The 22,308-nt window shown below is 42.1% G+C and overlaps 1 protein-coding gene across 9 annotated transcripts in view; it reads left to right on the forward strand.

The window, feature by feature from the left end:
• DOCK9 (dedicator of cytokinesis 9) overlaps positions 1-22,308 on the forward strand; it is a 326,271-nt gene that overhangs the window by 131,697 nt on the left and 172,266 nt on the right. For all 9 annotated transcript variants that reach the window (XR_010409934.1, XM_045869641.3, XM_045869646.3 and 6 more), the window contains exons 3-6: positions 13,380-13,469; positions 17,653-17,735; positions 19,944-20,013; positions 22,064-22,159. Coding sequence is in view for 8 of the 9 variants with exons in the window: in XM_045869641.3 (XP_045725597.1) it covers positions 13,380-13,469; positions 17,653-17,735; positions 19,944-20,013; positions 22,064-22,159 (339 nt within the window). In the remaining variant the exon portion in view is untranslated. The remainder of the gene's footprint in view (positions 1-13,379; positions 13,470-17,652; positions 17,736-19,943; positions 20,014-22,063; positions 22,160-22,308) is intronic.

Consider the following 22,308-nt stretch of genomic DNA (forward strand, 5'->3'; position numbering starts at 1 on the left):
CATTAGAATAAAATCCTGTCCGATTGATCTCTGTGTTTACAAAGCATGTTAGCCATTTTCTTCCACACGGCGCCTGGTAAGGGAAGTGGCCTTTTTTCACTGAGGCAGATCCTGTATTACATGATTTTTATTAGAAATACTGCACAGTGGGGCACATGGGTGGCTCAGTCAATTAAGTATCTGCCTTTGGCTCAGGTCATGATCTCGGGGTCCTGGGATCGAGCCCCACGTTGGGCTCTCTGCTCAGTGCAGTCTGCTTCTCCCTCTCCCTCTGCCCCTGCCCCCCACCTTGGGCTTGCTCGCTCGCTCTCTCTCAAATAAATAAAGTCTTTATTTTTTTTTTTAAGATTTTATTTATTTATTTGACAGAGAGAGACAGAGAGAGAGGGAACACAAGCAGTCTTTTAAAAAAAGTCTTTAAAAAAAAGAAAAAGAAAGAAATACTGCACACTGCTGAGGAAAACTTATGATCAAGTAGGGAGTTGAGATTACGTAAATAACTAGATGAAATAGGACACACACACAGGCATATAACACTACCTGCATCAATGGGTCTAAAAGTTGATTCTCTTATGTAGAATAAAAGATACTGGATAAACTCGTAGTCCAGCACTGTATGCATGTACTCCCCGCATCAGGTCACACTCCCTCCCTCCCTCCCTCCCTCCCTCAAATCTTCTTTGCTTTTTTAGAAGAAATAATGTTTAGCTCACATTTTAAATAGGTCCGAGAGAATGGTAAATGTCCCACAATTGGTAGAAAGGGGTAAGCACAGATCATACTTGTAAGCATTGAGGGGTAGGAGGACAGTTTTATGTATGTGATTAATGTATTTGTCTTAGGTTATTAAACACGACTAACAGACACACATAGACAAAGTTCTAAGCAAAGGTGATATCCTAAGACCATGTGAGCACATGGAGATTTATTTATACTCTATGTCTACATTCATTGAATATTGATCTTTATAATTATTTGTAACTGTAGAAGTTTGTCAAGGTGGCAGATCGGGGGAGTAGAAGAGAAGGAGACACGGTAGGATTGCATGCAAAAACAAGAACAAAGAGTCCCTAAAGAGAAAATCTAGGTTTTGGCCTCAGAATTACCAGATGTCATTGAACATATTAGTAAGCTCAAAATCTCTGTGGTTCCTACAACTTGTGGGTCCTGCTGTGTCCATTGCTCTGCCTCTTCCTGCCAGGGTTGCCTGGCAGAGCCTAGATACTGTCAGGTGTGTCCTGCTCGGAGTGTCCAGCATCAGCCTGAGCGTGCGTGCTGAGTGTGTGCATGAGATCCAGAGAGGACAGAGTAAGGAAGTTCAGCAAAGTCCCCTGATGTCAGAGGTCCTCGAGTCAGGACTTCTCCATCTGCTTAGTGTTTTATCTGTGGAGCATAATCTCAGCTCCACCGTGTTTAAAATAAGACTTTGGATGGCATCCCAGGAACTGATGTGCTGAGGCCCGATGCTCTGACAAGACCAGCGCAGCGGTGGTGGTGCTGACAAACGCATGGAGGGATTTGAGAGCAATCGTCCTTGGTGCATCAGTGCAACTGTACTCCTGAGTGATGAGGAGAACACGAGGAGAGCTCACCAATATCTTGGAATATGTAAATAATGGCCATGTTTTAACACGAAGCATATTCACTATGCTAGGTGTTCACACAAAGAAAGGTATGGTCTTCTCAGCAACTAAAATTGCATTCTAGAGAAAGATTACAGAGCCATACACAGATAAGTAGAAAACAAAAGAAACTGTGCTTGCTTATACCTTCCTCAAGGTTTTGTTACCAAGTGGAACATAAATCCATTACAGGGATGGTAGATGCTCTAGACCCAAGATTTACTCGTGTGACCTGAAGTTTAGCCCCAAGTCTCTCTGTTATTAATCTGGGTGTTGGGGTAAATGAGAAGCCTTCTTAAAACTCACTTTTCTTAATCTATAGTTCAGAGAAAACATTTGCCCTAAAATTTAGGTTCTCATAGATATGCGAGAATCCAAAGAGACAGCACCATGCAGGGAAGCTCTTTGCACCCCTGGCTGACGTCAGTTGGCAGGAAGAGAGCTCAGGGCCTAGGAAGCAGCCTCCTTCCTTCGGGGTAACATCATTCATTTTTGAGGATTTGCAGTCATGTGATGTGGAACAGGTTGAGCCCCTTACTCATGGGGAAGCTGGACCTGCCACTTGTCCCCCAAATGACCAAATGACCTGGTTTTCTGGATTACCCCCCCACCATTCTCTCTCGTGAAGTGCGACTTAAGAGTGACTAAAACCAAGCATCTTTTTAACACCAAACCAAGCCAAACATAAACCAAATAGAATCTCTAAAAACTGAACTTAATTGGTGAGTCTGGTCATGAAGGGTCCTGAACATTTAACTTATTTAGTTATAGTTTACTGCATTTGGAAAGTTATGTAATATATAATTTGGGGGTTTAGCAGAATGAAATTTTTATGACTCTCAAAGGTCTACTGACACCTATAAATGCATGTGACACTTTAGGAAACAGGACATTATGTGGTGACAGAAGCTACCTGATGGCTCAGCAGTTCTGAGACACGGTCTCATTTGGAACCCTGAGTGATCTTACAATTGAATAAAAGAATCCCCATTTTAAAATCTCAACTGCCCATTCACTCAACAAACATTTACGTTGTGCCAGATGTTCTGCTGGGTGTTGGAAAAGCAAAGATGAGCAGCATAGTCCGTGGGTCTCGAGGCTGGTAGGAGACGTGGGTGGCGGGAGCAGCTCTGCAGCCAGGTGGGTGGCCTGGTGCATGAGGGAGTCACAAGTCCCCATGTGCTGCAGGGCTGAAGAAGGGCAGGTGAGTCCAGAAAGATCATTAGAGCTGCTCAGCCAAGGTCTTTGGGTCTGCTGAGGAGCTTGGACTCTATTCTGGTGGCAATGAGGAGTCATGGAAAGGATTTAAGCTGAGGCCTGATGCTAGCAGATGAAAATTTTAGAGAGATGACTGGCAGAGAACACGTAAGAGGAACGATAGAGGGGAGCTGGGCATACCAGGTGCACACAGGAGCACCGTACATCAGTGCATTGTCGTGGGGACGTCCAGCAAGGAAAGTCACTGACGTCACACATGGCGGCACTATTGAGCAAGCAGAGAAGGATGGTGCAGGATGGGAGCCTGGGGAGCTTGCAGGGGCTGGTGAGGAGGGGCTGTGGGGACAGGCGGCCCCCAGCATGGTTTTACTGAGTTCCTTGAGTGTTTTCTGTTAAATCCCTCCAGAAACCTAAATGGGATTCCTTTTCTAAACCCTTGTCCTGTACCATGCCTTGTCCATTTTCTTAATTATTAATGAATTGGACATTGAGAGATCTCAGGAAACTGGAAATGGGATCTTCTGAGGTTAATAGAACACTGAGTCAGTCGCCAAGACATGATCTCCGCAAGGAGATGTTGGAAACGCCCAGTTTCCAGCCTGGCTTGGGGCTAAATCCTCCCAAAGCGAGTCATCTGTTCTGAAACAAATATCTCTGCCAGACATTTGGAAAGGCTCCAGTACGCTGTGCTTGATAAGTCACAGTAAAGTCCCCAGAGTTTCTCGTAGTAATGCTTCATGCACAGACAAATGCAACCAAGGCTGGTGTCCAGCATATGATATAAAGGGACCCAACTCCCCAGACATGTGAGGTTCCCTGCAGTCTGGCTCAGGCCTAGAAACCAAAGAAAGGAGGTATTGAGAGCTGCCTGTCTAACAGGGAGTAGTTGAAAATCCAGGATAACGTTAGAACATTGAAGCGGACTCTGTCCATTTGGCCCAGTTGAGCACAGTATAAATTCAACCCAGGGCTTACTTGCTTAGTAAAGGAGATGGGCCAGGCTGAGGGACGCCAGCCCGAAGAGCTGTCTTCCCTCAACCGCCTGGGCTTTGATTTCTGGCGCCATCCACTTCCCTCCCCTCACTGAGTTTTGGCTCCCTCCTACCACACCCCACGGTTGTCCTTCTCCTGGAAGATCTTTCTCTGCAAATGCATCAAGCCCTCAAAGGTCTGAGGGCATAGTTCTACTACGTGAATTAAAACAAACACAAAAATGAACATAAGCACAGGATGCTTTGTATGGAATTACAAACAGGGTGGGGAAGAGAGAGTCCACATTTTTGCCTGAGGGTACGTGGGAGCTGACCCAGGCCCTGAGACCTGATGGGCTTCCCTGTCCAGCAGGTCATCTGTCAGAGTGGGTGTTGGGCCCTCGTGTCTGACCTCAGGCCGTCCGCAGGCCTCAGAGCCCATCTCAGAGGTAAGGTGGCACCTAGGAAATTTCCTGCACTCTTTGACATTCTGCAGCCACGTGCCTAACAGACCAGTTTCCGCCTCCTGAAGGCCTTCACCTGTTGTCATTCAGTGTCTCAGCTGATGCACTGTGGCCTCCCCTCTCTTCAGAGCTGTTCTGCTTAGAACACTGGAGGAGCCGTCTCTTCCTGTTTCAAGGCCTGCACTCCCTTCTGGGCTGCCTGTGATGTTTGTTTTTCTGTCTGAGGGAGGACACTCCCAGCCGTATGCTCCTTTGAACAGGAGAGATGGGGAGACAGTTGTTGGTGGTGGAAGCCTGCAGCTGGCTGGTGTTGCAGCCCACCCACTTCTCTGGGGTCCTGTCTCTAGCTCATTGTTCATATGGCCCCAGGGGAAGGGTGGGCCTTTTGTTTCAGTCTCTTAATTAAAATCTTATAAAATAGGGCATTTTAAACAGCAGTGGCTATGCATGCTTCCCACCAGGAATTAAGAGGGTTGTTTTGTTAGGGTTTTAATGCCCATTCTAAAGTGATTAATAAAAAGTCCCATACCATATGGGTTGAGAGGGTTAGAACCGTAAAGAAACAATGACACAAAAGCATGTCTCTGTTACCACTCACCCTACATTTATTTAAGTCTACAGAGTGACTCTTCCCTCCCTCAAATCCAAGGATTCCTTTCCTAAAAAAATAAATGGGGTAATCAATCAAAGCAGACCTAGTATTCGTCTTATTTTTTTGGATGTCTTTTAGTTTCTCTCAAAGCACCTCATAGCACTCAGATAATAAGTCATTTGAGACAGATAGACTTAGAATTCCCTGTTCACAGAACTGTGGAATTTTAAAATTACACAGTAAGCCTGGAGATCCTTAGAAAACTCTCTATTTTATAGATGTGGAAAGTTAAAACTTTCCCTCAAGATCACACAGCTAATAATAGGCCACACTCAGATGAGGACTCAGGTTTCCTGGCTCTCCATTCAAACCCCTTTCCACTATCACTTCTCAGATTCTTCCATAGGAAGTTGAATTAAATTATTCACCTCACATTTCTTGCGGTTTGAAACATGAGCTTCTCGGTATCCCAGCTTCAGTGGGGTCAGGGTGGTGGGTTGGCCGGCACTGATGGAGGGAGGACAGAGCCAGGTTGGGGTCAGGAATTCCATTCGTAGAGAGAGATTCCAAGCTGAAGATGAAGACTAGGGTTTGTAGCAGGCCATCAGGGGAACAGCTGTGAGTGATAAAGAAGAGGGTCAGGAAGTGCCAGGAAGGCCCAAGGCTGGCCCAGATCAGGCCTGTATGGTATGTCTGTCTGTCCCTTCAGGTGACCCACGGCCCTGCCTCCCTGGGCCAAGCACCCTGGGCTATGCCTCATAGTCGCTGAAGTGACCCCAGTCTTTGGGGGGAGTCATTTCAACCAAGAGAGAAAAAAGTTTTTTTATCTATTTGAAATTTGTTCTTCCAAATTAGACTTGGAGATAGTTACAAGTTCTGCTGTTTCTATTCAGGTCTGGGGGCAACTCTGAACTCCTTCAACTCATTCCATTAAAAAAAAAAAAAGGTCTCCTGAAGATTGACCTGGGCTCTCACATGTCTTCTGAGATCATCTTCTGAGCCCTTTGGGCGAGGACTTCACCCCTTTCTCTTCCTGTAGCAGTTCTAAATTTTTCTTTTCAGTAACTCCTGACATTTTTTGGAATTCCTTGTAAGACTCCTGTCCATACTTGGCCAAGGTAATTAAGGATCTCTTTGTGTCAAAGACTACCAGCATTAAACCTAAGTAACAGAAACTGATTGAAAATAATTTAGACTATTATAGTAGCTAGAAGAGGGCTTTTATTTTTATTTTTTAAAAATATTTTATTTATTTATTTATTTGAGAGTCAGAGAGACAGAGAGACAGAGTGGGGAGAGGAACAGAGGGAGAGGGACAAGCAGACTCTGCACTGAGTGCAGAGCCTGATGTGGGGCTTGATCTCACAACCCTGAGATCATGACCTGAGCCAAAATCAAGACTTGGATGCTCAACTGACTGAGCCACTCAGGCACACCCAGGGCTTTTATTTTTAAATTGTGCTTTGTGCTATGAGATTTCTATCCAGAGTGGTTGTCGGAGATGCTAGCTGCATTTATATTTAATTTGCAGATCTTATCACACTTCACAGTGTGAAGTGTTTCTTCCCTCCCCCTTGCAAGTGCGGAAAGCTACTTAGAGAACGCTGCTGCTAAGCTTTCTTAGTAGAATGGAAATAATTCATTTCCAAACATAGAAATGGGACAGATATTCTTTGAATGTCCACCTTGATGTTGATTTATATAAAGTGGATACAGACCCATTTTTTTTTAGCAGGAATATGATTTTAACGGATAGAAAAGAAGAGAATACCACAACCATGAAAAAGAAAATTAAGTTCACTTGTGAGGAGGGCGTTAGTGTTCATTGAGTATAAATCTCCAGGTATTGATTGAGACTCTGTTACAAGCCAGATAAATAAAACTGCAGAAATTTAATGTGAATCAATTTGGCATACAGTAGACTATTACCCAAATGCAAGTTTTAATAAACAGAATCTATGGAGAAATTAAAATAGAGCATTCACTCATGCTGTAGTCTTCAAGGGAAGACTTCAGTTTTCATAATGGACCAGAGAACTATTTGTAATAACAGAAAAAAAATTATATACAAGTAATGGATGATTATTGGTAGAGACCTATTTCTGTCTTCATTGACTATTTTGTTCATTCATTCTTGAAACATTTTTTTTTTAAAGATTTTATTTATTTATTTGAGAGAGAGCAAGCACATGAGAGGGGTGAGGGTCAGAGAGAGAAGCAGACTCCCTGCTGAGCAGGGAGCCCGATGCGGGACTCGATCCCGGGACTCCAGGATCATGACCTGAGCCGAAGGCAGTCGCTTAACCAACTGAGCCACCCAGGCGCCCTCTTGAAACATTTATTGAGTACTTAGCACAGAGACACAGATGGGGGCATGTGTCTCCTGCTCTCAGAGGATTCCACAGTCCGATAGGAGAAAGTGGCATGTGCGCCTGCCAGAAAGTCTTGGATAACGGAGTCAGAGGTTGACCAGCTGCTATCAGATGTGGCTTCATCGGCCGTGGTTCATAAGTCACCAAGGTCTGGGATCAGATCTTAGCTTTGCAAGTCCAGAAACTGAGTTTGTTCAGTGTGACCAGAGTTGCTTGGGCTCAGAGAACTGACTTGTAGCAGACAACCCCACGAGAAAACAAACCAAATGCTATTTAATTATGAGCCTTGAGAACTAGAATTAATAAGCCGATCAGAATACATTCATTGGCTGTGTCATCTCTCTCTCATTAGGAAAGTCTAAATGGGAATCACATTATAAACAAGTGAATTGGGGAGGCTGGACTCAGCAATGAGTGGGAAGACCTTGGGAACTGAGGACACGAAGCGACGACTCCTCACTGGTGCCAAGTCCAATGTTAATGGTGCCTCAGTGGCCCAGCTGGTAGATTCCAGTCTCTCCTGTTAAATGGGGATAAAGACGCTGACAAAATTGCTCTGCTTTATGTAAGACCCGTTCCTTCTATTGGCTCATTCTTTCCCCAGATGAGTTAAAACCATTGATTAGGCTATAGGTTGGTGGGGTTTTTCATCATTCCATGTTTTTTCATTCAAATTTAATTAGTGTTCTGGGCAGTTTTTCCTTTGGCATAGGATATATTTGTAGTTCTAGGATTTAATGGGTCTCTTGTGTGTGTACAAAGAGCTAATCTAATTCGTCGTGTTTTGATTTTGCTCTTTTAACTCTCAAGTTTCTGCCCCCTTTGTACTGAATACAGCATGTACTCATCCTGTACAGTTTAGTTTAAGTGTCTTTGCCTTGGTGCACATCTTCTTGATGTCCTTTTCTCCTCCCTATTGGATTTAGATTCCCCTCTTCTTTCCTCTCATTTCAGCCTGTGCTTCTGTACCCCTTTCTCTCATACTCTTCTGTAGTACTCGCAGCACTGCTAATTTATTTCCTCCTCTTCCTCTGTCATGAGACTATAAGCTTTATAGGGACAGCAAGTACACTTTCTTAAACTTGGTGTCTCCAGCTGCTAGTTCTGTGTCTGGTGGTAGAAAGTAGTGACTCAGGGGAAGGATGGATAGATGGATGAAATGATATTTATGCTGAGCCCTAAAATGATCAGTACAATGATTTGGGGGAAGAGAAGCCATTGATCTTTACTCCTAAAGTCCAACAGACATTTTTCTCTATCTTACTTGTCCACCCTTAGGACACTGACAGAAGTCCTGGGAAAGGTGAATGTGGAAACCAGATTGCAGCTTAGTGTGTCCCCTCGATGCTTCTGTCCTTACTCTATATTGTGATTAGTATTTGAAAAGATTTTCCTGAAAACAGCAGTATTCTTCAGTACATTAATTAGGACATGTTCCTAATCTCTTACAGTCTTGTTATAGTTATTTATTGCTGAGTAACAAACCACTCCAAAGCCTAGTAATTTAGGGCAATAATTCATAATTTCTCACAATTCTGAAATCTGATCAAGCCTCAGCTAGGTAGTTCTGCTTGACTTGCTGTCTGCAGGGGCTGGAATGCTTCCCCACGTACATTGTGGTGACTCTCCCAGTTTGGCTGGAACCAGCCGTGGGCTGGCGGGCCATCTTTCTATATCTGGCCTTTCCATATGGCTAGTGTGGACTCCCAGCATAGTGGTCTCAGGTAGTAGAACTTTTTATGTGGTGGTTGACTTCCAAGAGCTGCTAGTTTGCTAAGTTTGGAACTGGCAGAATGCCACTTCCCCCTCATTGGATTGGTCAAAGCCAGCCTAGATTCAAGGAGAGGGAGATTGTCTACACCTTTTAGTGTGAGGAACAGCATTCATATGTAGGGAAGGATAGCAGCATTCTATCTAAAAGAGATCATCTAAAACATCCAATTTTATATACAACAAGAAATAGACATAAAAATAACATTAAAGAACTATGTCTCATTTAAGTGAATGTTTTTGTTTTTTTTTTAAGATTTTATTTATTTATTTTGAGAGAGAGAATGAGAGAGAGAGAGCACATGAGAGGGGGGAGGGTCAGAGGGAGAAGCAGACTCCCTGCTGAGCAGGGAGCCTGATGTGGGACTCGATCCTGGGACTCCAAGATCATGACCTGAGCCGAAGGCAGTTGCTTAACCAACTGAGCCACCCAGGCGCCCTAAGTGAATGGTTTTTAAGAAATGCATTAAGTTTATTTGGATGAAGTCTCCGGGGGAGCGAAGGGCTCTTGTCAGAAAACTAAGCTTTGTCAACATCAGAGCTAGAACTTGATCAGTAATGGACTCAAACCTAGTATCCTGGTACTGGTGGGTAGTAAATAAACACACAGATGATTGGTTTAATTATGCCCGGTGCTCTCTTATCTGTTAAAGGTCAGGTCTCTCTTTAATGATTAAAGTTGCTTTCTTTATAAAATGAGAGCATAATGGCACTCACTCTGATCTACAAGAATCAAAAAGATCCATATCCTATTTCTCTCACCTTAGAGGCGTTTGGAAAAGTGTCACACAATTAAAGTTTCTTGAGTTGGTGATTCTACTGGGGGAATGTTGTAATAAATTTTCTCTTTTGACTAGTGCTGTGATGGGAAATAGGCTGGGAATGCCTCTAATCGTCCCATTTCTTGACCTGAGCATTTCCTGAACATTTTGAAAGTGTAATAATTAGTTTCAAAAATCTTGATAGACCCAAATACATCAAGATAAGTAGGGCTGTAGAGTGAATCCTTCTTTGAAGCATACACGGTTTCTTGAACAATTCCCCTTTTCTTATATTATTCCTGATTTTTAATAGTTTTGACAACCTCTTAGAATCACTTCTCACTTGGAAACTTTTGGAATAGATTATGCCTGTTCAGTGCTTGTTGTTACATATCTCTTTGGTATTTCATGGGAACAGGTGGGAAGTAAGGGTCACCATTTGTGATATTTGTAAAGAAATCAAGAGCAAGGGCCTACAAAGCCCTTTTGGAGGCTGAATGAATTAGTAATTCACCCATTAAGGACTTAGTGGAGAATGGAGTTCCTTCTTTCCCTTTCTTCAGAATAAGGGGACTTATTCTAAAAACAGGGCTTAAGATTACTTTCAAAGATTGACACCATGCAAAAATGAGTAAAATAGGTGAAGGAGACATGACATTGAGAAAACAGGGGCAGGAAATAAAATTAAATTATATTTAAGATATATGCCATGAAGTTTTCTACCTGTGCTCGAGGGGAGGGATCACGGATTTGACCTAAAGTTTCCTCCAACCAAAGGAAGAAGAAAAACATTTGGGACAAATGCTGGGAGATCCCAGCTTAGGTAAGTAGCCACGAAGAGCTACCGCAGGGTAGATCTCTTAGCAAAATGTTTTCATGTATGCTGTTTTTGTAACTATGATCTGTTAATAGTATCCAAGGATTACAGTCCTTGGGAGAAAAAATCTAGAACATTGCTTTCTGAAGCCTGAGGTCTCATTTCCTCATTTTGACAAAAACAGTACCTTCCAAATGACGTTAATTAGGGTGGATGTGCTACTGCCTAAAGTCATGAGGCATTTTATTATTTAAAATAAGCATTAATCCTCCTTAAACATGAGAACAGTTCTAATGTTTAGGAGGGATGGTAGCATTCACAATTCATAGATCTATTCAACAACTATTGATTGAGCACCTTCTGCTTGTCTGGTTACCCTGCTGTTAGGCACCGGGGATGTGGCAGTGAATGTGAAGTAGAAAAAACACTCCTAAAACTTATATGGAATCACAAAAGACCCCAAGTAGCCAAATAAATCCTGAGAAAGAAGAACAAAGCAGAAGGCATCACACACCCTGTTTCAAGCTCTACTTACAAAGCTGTAGTCATCAAAATAGTATGGTACCAGCATAAAAACAGACACGTAGGCCAATGGAACAGAATCGAGAGCCCAAAATAAACCCAAGCATATACAGTCAACTAATATTTGACAAGGGAGCCAAGAATACTGAATGGAGAAGAGACAATAAATGGTTTTGGGATAATTGGCTGTTCCCATGTGAAAGAATGAAACTGGACCCATGTCTTAAACTACTCATGAAAATGAACTCAAAATGGATCAAAGACTTATATGTAAGACCTGAAATCACGAAACTCCTAGAAGAAGACATTGGAATAAAGCTCTTTAACATGGGTCTTGGTAATGATTTTGGGGAGAGGGGGTACGATAACTTAAAAAGCAACAAAATAAAAAGTAAACAAGTGTGACCACACCAAACTCAAAAGCTTCTGCAAAGCAAAAGAAACCATCAATAAAGTAAAGAAGAGACAACCTATTGAATGGGAAACGAATATTTGCCAACCATATATCCAGGGGTTAATATCCAAAATATATGAAGAACTCATGCAACTCAATAACAAAAAAACAAATAACCCACATTGAAAAGGACAAAGGACCTGAATAGACCTTTTTCCAAAGAAGGTATAAAAAAAGTGAGTAGTTCATAAAAAGATGTTCAGCATCACTAATCATTAGGGAAATGCAAATTAGAATCACAATAACATATCACTTGTGTCTGCTAGAATGGCTGTCATCCAAAAGATAAGAGATAACAGAAATAAATAAATAAAGCTATTGGTGTAACACATAAAGAAAAAAAAAAAGACAAGAGGTAACAGATGCTGGCATGGATGTGGAGAAAAGGGAACCGTTGTGCCTTGTTGGTAGAATTGTAATTTAGTGCGGTCACTATGGAAAACAGTATGGAGGATCCTCAAAAAATTAAAAGTAGAACTACCATATGACCCCCAATAATCCCACTTCTAGGAACATATCCAAAGGAAATGAAAACATTAATTCAAAAAGATATCCGCACCCCAGTGTTTATAGCAGCATTATTTACAGTAGCCAAGACATGGAAACAACTTAAGTGTCCATTGATAGATGAATGGATAAAGAAGTTCTGGTACATATTTACAACAGAATAATATTAAGCCATAAGAAATGAGGAAATCCTACTATTTGCAACAGCATGATGGACCTTGCCGGCATTTTGCTAAGTGAAAAAAGTCGGACAGAGAAGGACAAATGCTGTGTGATCTCACTTATATGTGGAATAAAATGAAACAAGACAAAAGTCATAGAAAAAGAGATTGGACTTGTGGTAACCAGAGGTGGAGGGTAGGGGGAGGAAGAATTAGAGGAAGGCGGTCAAAAGGTCCAAACTTCCAGTTATAAGATAAATAAGCACTAGGGGTGTGATGTACCACATGGCAACTACCATGAATATGAATGATATATGGGAAAGTTCTTAAGAGAGTAAATCCTAGCAGATTTCAAGGATCACAAGGAGAAAGTTCTTTTTCCCTTTCCCTTTTCTTTTTATTGTATTTATGTGAGAAAATGGATGTTAGCTGAACCTATCGTGATGCTTATTTCACAATAGATGTAAAGTAAACCATCCTGCTGTATGCCTTAAGCTTACACAGTGATGTATGTCAATTATTTCTCAATAAAACTGGAAAAGAAGACATAGATGTGATGAGGGTTGCACAGCAGTGTGAATGTACTCAATACCACGGAACTCTACACTTAAACATGGTTAAAATGGGGCGCCTGGCTGACTCAGTTGGTGGAGCTCCTGACTCTTGGTCTCAGGGTCATGAGTTCGAGCCCATGTTGGGTGTAGAGTTTACTTAAAAAAAAAACAAAACTTAAAAAGAAAAAGGTTAAAATGGTAAATTTCATGATGTGTCTGTTTTACACTAGAAAAAGGCGGTTAAGACAAGTAAAAGGCAATGTAGTGGGACTAGATCAAGCACTTGGGGTTGTGGAGTGTTAGGGATTCTGAAAGGGGCCCCTACCCTGCCTGGGGGTGGGGGAGCAAAAGGGGTCCCTGGAGGGGTCATGGGGCCCCTGACCCAGAAGGAAGGGGAAGCCATTGCCCCGCACACAACTTTGAACTTTCTGGTGCCCAAAGGGGTCTGTTGTGTGTGACCCAAGGAGGAAGAAGTGTGGGGCTGGCAGAGACCAGGGTGACTGTGTCCCTGTGGGGCCCTGCTGCACCCCGAGGCTGGCTGGCGTCTTTCCATCTTGGAGTAACCAAACCCTGTGCCCGCACTTTCCTCCACAGACTGCCACTCTGCGGCGACAGGGTCGATATATGTGCTCCACGGTTCCTGCAGACGCGCAAGAGGAAGCACAGAGCTTATTTGTCACGGAGGTAATGTGTTTTTTCTACATCAATTTACACCTTATTTTAAAGCCACTTTTTGCTAACGCTCCCCCCTCTTTAAATTTCAATGATATTTTCAAGCAAGTGTCAGAGACGTAATTACATTTTTGTAGTGGAAGTTAAAATAGGAGAATAGAATAGGATTTTCAGAGCCTGAAGCTTGGACAGAAATGTCAACAGGGGTCGTTTCTGATGGCTGTTTAAAACATGAATTCTGCAGAACTTAGAGGTATAGAATAAGGAGTAACTCTTATGAACTCACTGGAAATCTTTGGCAGAGGATTTGTTATTGAGATTATTTTCAGCTGAGACTCAGCACACACATTTATGTATTCATTTACTTCATTTATATGTTCATACTTGTAACTTATTTTCAAGACTAGTTCAATGTTCATGAAGTGCCAGATGATAATGAGTAGAGCCCGACTCTATCTCTGATCAATGTACGATTCTTACCACTCTTGTTTGAACATACAAATAATGATTATCTTGTTATAGAGGAAAGAGAAATTACTGCATTTAGACTGCTTCCCCCCCCGACCCCCGCCCTTGGGGTGTTTGTTTCTTCTTCCAGGTGCTTTTAGATAACATGAACTAATTAGGTCTTTTAATTTTGTTTCTTGAAGTGCTCCTTCATTTAAAAATAATGGATTTTTATCCCTATTTTTCTAATTGATTTTTGGATGATACATATGCCCATCAATAAGTTTGCCCACCACAAGGAAGTTATGCTTTTAAAAGTGAAGAGCAGGGGCGCTTGGGTGGCTCAGTCGTTAAGCGTCTGCCTTCGGCTCAGGTCATGATCCCAGGGTCCTGGGATCGAGCCCCGCATGGGGCTCCCTGCTCAGCTGGGAGTCTGCTTCTCCCTCTCCCTCTCCCCCTGCTTGTGTTCCCTCTTTCGCTGTGTCTCTCTCTGTCAAATAAAAAAAAAAATTAAAAGTGAAGAGCAGTTAAAGTGACAAGATCATAGTCACAATATTTAGTTCCATTGAGATTTTCGAAAAATTAAATATGGATTTAAAATTGTAAAAGTAATGATCTCTCGTCCTCTGAAAAGAACTTCTTGTCTTACTTTCTTTGCTACTATATTAGTAAAATTAATTCCGGACAAATAGAGCCAGATATGTTTATATGGTCTTAAATGTTTATTTTAAAGCAGGATGTGGACAAACTGTGCCGGACCCACAGGCAACGTCTGGCCTGCAGCCTGTTTTTGTAAATAAAGTTTTATTGTAGCCACACCCCTCCGTTAGCATGACTGCTTTCACATTATAACTCAGAGTTGAGTGTGTGTGGCAGCAACCATGTGACCCTCAAAGCTGAAAATACTATCTGGCCTTTTGCAGAAAGAGTTTTGTTGACCCCCTATTTTAAAACATGGAGCAATATTGATTACTAATTCAGTTCTCCCAGTTGCTTAATAAATAGGATTTTGGAGGGACAGCTCTCCATTCAGTTCTTCAATCACCACAGGTTGAGCAATAACAGCTTCGAGCTATCCTGCTGCAGCCAACAGAGCTAAGGCCTCTTGGGACCCTGCCACTAGGGTGGAGTGAAACAGCACTTCCTCTCCATCCTCTGGTCCAGCCGAGAATGACTTAATGGCTTTCTTTTTAAAACAACTGCAAAAACCTTTCAGTATTAACTTCAAAATATTATTGAATTTCACAAGTTGGAAAGGTCAGTCATGGAATCAGCCAGTCGGATCCCTGTCTTTCTAGAGTTACAGTTCTCTGGATGCTGATTTCTGATGTAACCCCTCATCTTCTAGACTTTCTACATCCCTGGAGGGGTGGGGCTGCTTACCTTATTCTGTGCTTCAGCCTTAGAATTTAGCTGGTATCTGCTGTGTGCATTGTCAACAAGGGCTTATTAAATGAATGACTCTCTGGCTATCTAACCTGCTTAACTGGGTTTTTTATAGTTTCTTATGACGTAAAATATTTAAACACGGTAATTATCTTACCCGTGTTATCTAAGATATTAAAAATCTGGGCACTCAGGTGTTGCATTCATAAATGCACCGATTATATACAAGTGTCTGCTTATTTATTTATTTTTTAGGTGGGCAGTTACATGTCATATTTCAGAGTAGGTTTAATGTCCTGCCAGAGACTTTGGTGGTATGATTTTAGTTGCTGCGCTTGTTCAAAAAGCTGAATAGAGAATAGGAGCGCGTGCACAAGCCTGTATCACACCTGGTCAGAGCTGACTTGGCCGTGCTAATGGACCTATAGAGAGAATAGCGGGAAAACCCAGACCTACAGGTAATTCTGAAATCACATTTCGTTTGGAATGTGACTTTAAGTGTGGATGTCTGGTGTTCTCAATGTGAAAATGCTTTGAAAATATTTTTGAGAAGCATTTATGAGAATAAAATAGTATTTAAAAACCTTCGTCACTACTTGGCAAAGAGATGATTGAAAAATTGTTCTGCTCCCCCATCCGACTCTTGTTCCTAACCCTTCTCTGCTTTCAGAACGATAACATAAAAATCTTACACTGCCTGCCCTTCATGAGCTTGCCTGTAGAGTGCTTAGCATAGTCTGGCACGAGAGAGGCACTGGGCATTGCTGTAGTTATTTTAGTGACTTTGGTGTGGAGGGGAGTTTGCTTCAGAAGGCCTTCAGGCATAAGCTGTGAAACGTAAGGCTGGCCTTCTAAATGATGAAGTGAAGTAAGCAGAACCGACACTTTGATCATGATGTTGATTACAGCCAGAGTCAAGTCAACTAGGTAAGGCACTCATTTTACTTATTCATTCAATGTTTTTTTTCCACACTGAAGTTTACATATGTGTAGCCAAGAGCTGACTACACAGAAAATCAATTTAGCTGATGGTAACTTAATCACACGCTTCCCCTATTGATTTTGACTCATTCATATTTGAAGTTCTGGTAGATGCGGTCTTACAATCTTTAGAGTCAACGCACTATTCAGTGGATCATCCTGCATAGATGAGTGAAAGACACCATGCTGGTCCGTTGAGTCTGTTGCGTAGTAAGGTAGTTTAATGCAATAGAGGGGATGTAGAAACTTACTTTTTTCCTCTGAGGGTTTCTTTAACTTGATATGAGAAACATTAACAGGAGGGAAAAAACCAAAATTTTATTATGTGCACATGGAGGTCCAATAAAGAAACTGAAACCCCAAGAAATGACCAAGGCAGGCAGTTTTTACACATTTTAGACAAAAAGACAATAGATCTATGAGGAATTGACAGGATAAAGAAGACAGGTGTTTGGGAGCTTTAATTAGTAAGGAATTCTAAGCAGAATTTAGGCTGAGGTAGTAGATGAGAAAAAAATGATGAGGTTTAATTCTGTAGCTTTCTCAACTTTAAAGTCTCTACCTCTGGTGATAAGGATTTTTTTTTTTACTTCTTAGTACAGGAGAGTAATTTTCATATGGGAGATTTGTTTCTGGCTTTCACGGGGACAGAGGAGGGTCTCAATGCCCTTTGAGCAGGTTGACTGCCAAGAAGCTTCAGTTCAAAATAAGCAATATGCCATTGTTGTACATTTTGGGGCAGCCTGCCCTGGCCCCCACACCAGTGTGTAGGTTAGTGTCATGGTAGAAGGTAAAGCTCCCTACTTTGGTTTACATATATGTGTGCACGCAAGGTGATGTCACGGTGCCATTGTGAACTGGAATCTGAATCTTTTCTCCTAATAACCTCCCTCTGGCCCTTATAAATAGAAGGAAAAACCGAGGGTAGATTTCTATTATACTTAATAACAGAGCTAGTTATAACATTACTAAACATCCTGAAAGGGTCTTTAGGTTCACACTTTCTTCCATTTCATGTTCTAGTAGAGGGCACATGACTTCTTAAGAACCAAGGGCTTTGAAGTCAGAAGCAGTACATTGTTTGTTATGTAAATGCAGCAACTGAAGTGAAGTTTGTCCCCTTGCAAAATCTCTCTGATCATGAATGATGGTAACTTAAAGTGACCCTGTTCCCAAGGGTAGTGTTTTAGTGATTTTTAAGCTTTTCAGGAACCTCTGATGGTGGAATTTCAGGCACAAGAGGGTTGAGGTGAAAGAATTTTTTTTTGATGTTTGTGTGGGTGTGCATTCATAAACCTTCCCAAACGTCCTCCAAAAGCCATCACATATCTTTTTTCTTTCCCTCTTACGCTTTTTTTTTTTTTAATCTGTCCCCCCATAGTGCATCAAAACCTATAACTCTGACTGGCATCTTGTGAACTATAAATTTGAAGATTACTCGGGAGAGTTTCGACAGCTTCCAAAGTGAGTAAATGGTCAGGCCCCACAAGGTGGGGTCATACACATGGGCAACAGTTTTTTGCACTTGAAATGCTTAGGGAGGTATGTAACTTCATATGCAATCAGAGTAATTGGAGAAAATATTCCTAGATGGTTTATATGTATATGGAATAGCTGTTATTTCCAGGGTATTTGAAAGTAGGACTCAAACCTAGCACTCGCGGATTGGTAAATGGTAAAAAACACGTGGATGGTTTAGTTATGGCCAGTGGTTCTTTTTAGGATACCACTGATAAAACACAACCGGTAAAGTACCTTCAGTGAGAAGTAGAAGACAAAACGTAAATGCTACAATGTGTTTTATCTTTAAAAGAATATTTTGAAGAGACATAAAAAGCATTTTATAGTGAATAAATTTTATGTTAAAAAAAAGTAAATCAGGGGTGCCTGGGTGGCTCAGATGGTTGATCGTCTGCCTTTGGCTCAGGTCATGATCCCAGGGTGCTGGGATTGAGCCCCGCGTTGGGCTCCCTGCTCGGCGCAAAGCCTGCTTCTCCCTCTCCTTCTACTGCTCCTCCTGCTTGTGCTCTCTTGCTCTCTCTGTCAAATAAATAAAATCTTAAAAAAGAAAAAAAAAAGTAAATCAAAGAGCACACATTTCCCAACTGTTTTCTTTACCTTCTTTAAAGTATTAATGCGTTCTGGAATACACCAAAAACAAGTGTGTTTAGATTGATTAGTGGTCAGTAAAGTGGACCAGGTGTAGGTAGGTCTTGAGAGGTTAAGTTACCAAATGGTACATCCTGAAATGATGCAGTTGGTAAATTTAGTATAGCTGATCATGAAAATCGAAATCAAAATCAAATAATGATGGGTTGTATTTTAAAAGTAACCATCACCAATGAAAATTTTACCTATAATGGAGACCCTATTGATATATTTTTCCTCTGTGTTTGGGGCATCTATGAGTTTGAACCATTGAAACTATTCTCAGTGAACTTTGCTGTTTGTTTTTCCTATTTGTGTGGTTCAGCCACTCCTTAAGAGTGTTCAGCCAACTTCCCGATTGACTCTTTTTGAACCTCAGCTTAAAACACTCCCTTCCAGCATTATCTTCTCCAGATGGGTATGCTCCTTAGTTCTATATTTACCCAGTACTTATTTGGGGATTTTTAAGGTCTTTCCATTTGATTGTATTAACCTATCTTCACTGATAGTCTGGTTCATACTACTCTCCTGGTTATCATAGAACAGACTATGAGATATAGTGAACTTACTGGATGAGATACCTTTACCACTGGTCGATTTCACCTTTGGCATTAATAATTTTCCAGTTGTGTGGTAAGAAAGAGAGGGAGGATTCTAACATAAATTCTGTACTCTGCCTGCATCCTCTGCTCACTCTCCCCTCTGTGAGCCTCAGTCTCCTCACCTATTAAATGGTCTTGACACCAGCCCCCACCATCTAAAGGACTGAAGGAGATAATGTATGTGAAGCCCAGTGCTTAGAACATACTGTTTAATAAATGCAGGCTGCTGTTACTGTGCTTTTGTTAACACTGTCATCATCAAGACCGTGCCTCCCACTCTAAAGGCCATGATCCCATTTTCCATTTTCTCTTACAAACTTCATTTTAAAAGTTATTCTACTGAGGCGCCTGGGTGGCTCAATCAGTTAAGCGTCTGACTCTTGATTTTGGCTCAGGTCATGATCTCAGGGTTGTGAGATCAAGCCCCAAGTCGGGCCCTGCGCTCAGCACGGAGTCTGCTTGAGATTCTTCCTCTGCCCCTCCCCGCGCTCGTGCTCGCTCTCTCTTTCTCTCAAATAAATAAAATAAATCTTTAAAAAAAGTTATTCTACCAAGTTTTTATTTATTAATACACTTTCCCATTTTTTCTTTTTAAAGTAGCCTCCATGGAGCCCAACGTGGTGGGGCTTGAACTCATGACCCCAAGATTAAGACCTGAGCTGAGATCAAGAGTCGGACACTCAACTGATGGAACCACTCAGGCGCCCCTATGCTTTCCCATTTTAAATATATCTATGCCAGCTTTTCTACATGGCTTTTGGGGGCTCTCTAACTCTGGAATCACCCGCTTTGCAAAGCAGTAGTGCCGATTGTTTTTATTCTTCAGCTGAGTGGACCAGCTTTGGATTTGTTAAATGTTGGTTCCTCTGATGGGGGAAGAAATGCATAGATTATAAAACAGATTTCTTTCTTCTCTTTAAAGCAAAGTGGCCAAGTTGGATAAACTTCCAGTTCACGTCTATGAAGTTGATGAGGAGGTTGACAAAGACGAGGTAGGCAATTGCTTGCAGATTTAAAAATTGATTTAGTTTACAGATTGCAAGATTGTTGGAAAATTACCAGCATTTAGCCAAAAGAGGAATTGGAATGTTTCTTGAAACGGGAAGAATTTTTTTAAAATGTATTGTCGGATTGACTGAAATAAGGTCTCCCTTTCAACCTGACTGTTCAGGGTACAAGTTCTTCCTGTCTTGTTTATTTGTTCTGAGATCATTTTCAAAGGCCTGGATAAGATTTGGCTACACTGTTAAAAAATATCAAGATTACTTAGACCTTAAGTTTAGGTTGTTTTTCAACAGGATATCTTGAAACAAACTGGCCACCAGTAGGCTTTAAATGGCTCTTTCTTCAGTAATGGCTTTGAGTGAAGTATATGGTACCAAGAAGCTTTTCTTTTCCTGTCTTTTCTTTAAACAAGCCCACTCCCCCTACTCTTGGAGAAGTGCATAGAGAGAACTGGGCATTAAGATGACTGAGCCACGGAAACCTAATAAAAAGTCAGTGCAGGTCTCCTGAGTGGCTCAGTTGGTTAGGCGACTGCCTTCGGCTCAGGTCATGATCCTGCAGTTCCGGGATCGAGTCCCGCATCGGGCTCCATGCTCGGCAGGGAGTCTGCTTCTCCCTCTGACCCTCCTCCCTCTCATGCTCTCTGTCTCTCATTCTCTCTCTCTCAAATAAATAAATAAAATCTTAAAAAAAAAAAAAGTGAGTGCAACCTGTTTCTCCATTTCTCATTCTCCCCATGAGATGCCTCATTGTGAGTTGGGTGGGGCGGGTGTCCTGATTGATTGATTGATTGATTGATTGTCAGCTAAGCCATAACACTGGCCATTCAAGAATATTAAAATGTCCATGGCAGCAAATTATTTTAGAAACCACTTTTAAAATAATTCTGGGAAGAGTAAGTGGTCATCCAAATGAAAAGATACTAAAAAAAACTTGGTGCTGATTAGTAGTAAGAGGAGAACCCATTGAAATAATGCACGTAAGGGCACACAACAAACTGTAAAATCCTAGATAGGTAAGTTATTTCTTATTGCTAATAATAAGAACATTAAACCACCGATATTAATATTGATATGGTCTAAAACAGAACATAAGATGGGTCTTTCTGCAATTGTCTACTTGATTGCAGCAATAAAGATCACTACTAGAGACTAGTCTTCGGAGGTGTGAGCCAGGTAGCGGGACTCCGTGTGGCCCTCTCTTGCCACTGAGCACACTGAAGTGTCCAGCGGACACTGCCTTAGAAAGGCGAGGAGGCTGCAAGGGAGCCACACGAGAGAGAACGCGGAGGGCCCTGGGTCAGCGTGTGGCAGCCTGGCCACACTGTGTATGTGTGTGTGTTCACATGTCATCTGTCTGTCTGTCTGATGCACGAGTGCGTGCCTAACGTATTTTTAGCAGCAGCTGGCTGCCCCCTGCTCGCCTCGCTACCCTGGGGCCCACAGCTGGAGTCAGAACCTGCTCCAGCGAGTTTCTTTGTTTTTCTAGCCGTGTCCCTGCACTTTCCTGACTCCCCTCCTCTACCGCTATCCCTGTGCCTTCTTGTCTGTCCTTCCTTCCGAGCTGTTGCCCCATCCATTTCTTTCATCCCTCCTTTCTCTGTTGCCTCCTATTTCCTTCCTTTCTTCATTCACCTTCCCCTGAACTGAGCCTCTGGGAAGTTTTCCAGGAATTTGCTTTCGTCCTCCAGTTATAGGGGAGTATAATTTGAAAACATTTTTCATGAAACCAGGCGAGACCTTACAACCTGAGCGGTCAAGTATGGTATGTACTTTCTGTGGCTCATTAAACACTTAAAAATTTGGACTAGAGCTAGCTTTGCCTTTTAATGGGCTAGAGCTTTTCCAGGAACTTAGGCTTCTCCCTCTCTTTTACTGCCAAGCAGACTCTAAAGTGACTTGTGGCAGATGGTGACTCCAGGGAAGGGGCAGGATGGGGCAACCTGGCACTGATGGAATGATTTTCCCTTTGGCCAAACTCACAGCAAGTAAGATTAGTAGTAGCAGGAGCTCGATTGTGGTTTGCCTTCTCTCCTAGGATGCTGCCTCCCTCGGCTCTCAGAAGGGCGGGATCACCAAGCACGGGTGGCTGTACAAAGGCAACATGAACAGTGCGATAAGCGTGACCATGAGGGTAAGGTGGCCCATCTCCCTGCATTCCCCTCTCATTAAACCCTTTCTGCTATAGGTCTTGGGAATAATGCTCAAAATGAATGGGTATGCTGTTCTTCCTGACAAAAGTGACACTGTCTGGTTAGTAAGATGCCTCCCTGGTGATAGACC

Source organism: Mirounga angustirostris, unplaced genomic scaffold (genome assembly GCF_029215605.1).
Source record: "Mirounga angustirostris isolate CCGP_5_RB_7025 unplaced genomic scaffold, mMirAng1.0.hap1 SCAF_3, whole genome shotgun sequence".
NCBI classification, from domain to species: Eukaryota; Metazoa; Chordata; class Mammalia; order Carnivora; family Phocidae; genus Mirounga; species Mirounga angustirostris.